Raw genomic sequence first — 954 nt, 5'->3', positions numbered from 1 at the left:
CCCAAGTGGCATCCTACTGATGGACTCGGTGATGAAGAGCTCTTCCAACGAGGTTACATCTACCATACTTGCTTGTCCCCAGCAGAGCAAGTTCTCACATATGAGGAGCCCAAGGCCCTCAGGGGTTTCGAGACCATTGCCTGCTCTGTAGAGGTACCGCAGTTGGGCGGCGGCCCTCTGATGCCTAACTTGCTGCAGTCATTGGATACTAATGCCCTTCGTCGACTAGCGGCCACACTAGCTCTACCCAGTGCTGGTACCAAGGCATCCCTCCTGAAGTCTATTCGGACGGAGTTCAGTGGTCGTCAGCGGACCCTCCACCGATCGGTCCTTGACATGTCTATGGTTCTGAAGGCCCTCAGGGAGTCTGCCTATGTCCGACTCACAGTAGTGACAGTAAGGCTCTTAGCTGTCATCACCGCCCTATTGGAAGTATTAGGTGGAGATATGCAGGGCCCATCGAGTGCTACCTTCCAATTGGCCACCATGCCCAAGGCTCTCGTCCTGGCCCAGGCAGGTAAATTACGATGCGCCTTTCCGGGGGCCTCCCTATCTACGATGCCGTGGTTGCTCGATCGTGAGGAGTATGAGCTCATTCAAGTAGGGGTATACGGTGCTTATCTGTGGCAGCTCGGGGCCCAGGGTGCTCCCAAATTAGCAGACCTCGGACGGCTTGTTATGCAGTACATAGACGCCCGCCTTGATGATGTGAAGCAACGTTTGGATCGGCTAGAGAGGTGGCAAGCTAGCTTGACGTGCTGGTGGCAGCTGGTTAGTGTTGTATGGCATAGTGTATGGGCCTTGGAGAGAGGTAAGGAGTGGGAGCAAGCAGTTATAACTCTACAGTGGCTTATTCGTATCCTACCTTCACAGCTACAGAGTCCTAGCAGGAAGGCTAAGTACCTGCATAGGCTACGTATTGATTTGAGTCATCTTGGTAGGCAGGCCGATTTC

General features: G+C 53.9%; 1 protein-coding gene across 1 annotated transcript; it reads left to right on the top strand.

Annotated features, from left to right (window-relative positions):
- Positions 1-180: 180 nt before the first annotated feature.
- Pmar_PMAR013795 (hypothetical protein) lies at positions 181-937 on the top strand (the record flags this gene model as incomplete). Its single annotated transcript, XM_002772163.1, has 1 exon — positions 181-937. A coding segment is annotated over one exon (757 nt), but the record flags the coding sequence as incomplete, so codon positions are not given.
- Positions 938-954: the final 17 nt, after the last annotated feature.

This window comes from Perkinsus marinus (assembly GCF_000006405.1).
Source record: "Perkinsus marinus ATCC 50983 genomic scaffold scf_1104296961876, whole genome shotgun sequence".
Classification (NCBI taxonomy): Eukaryota; Perkinsozoa; order Perkinsida; family Perkinsidae; genus Perkinsus; species Perkinsus marinus.
This window is presented reverse-complemented; position numbering and strand designations above follow the sequence as displayed.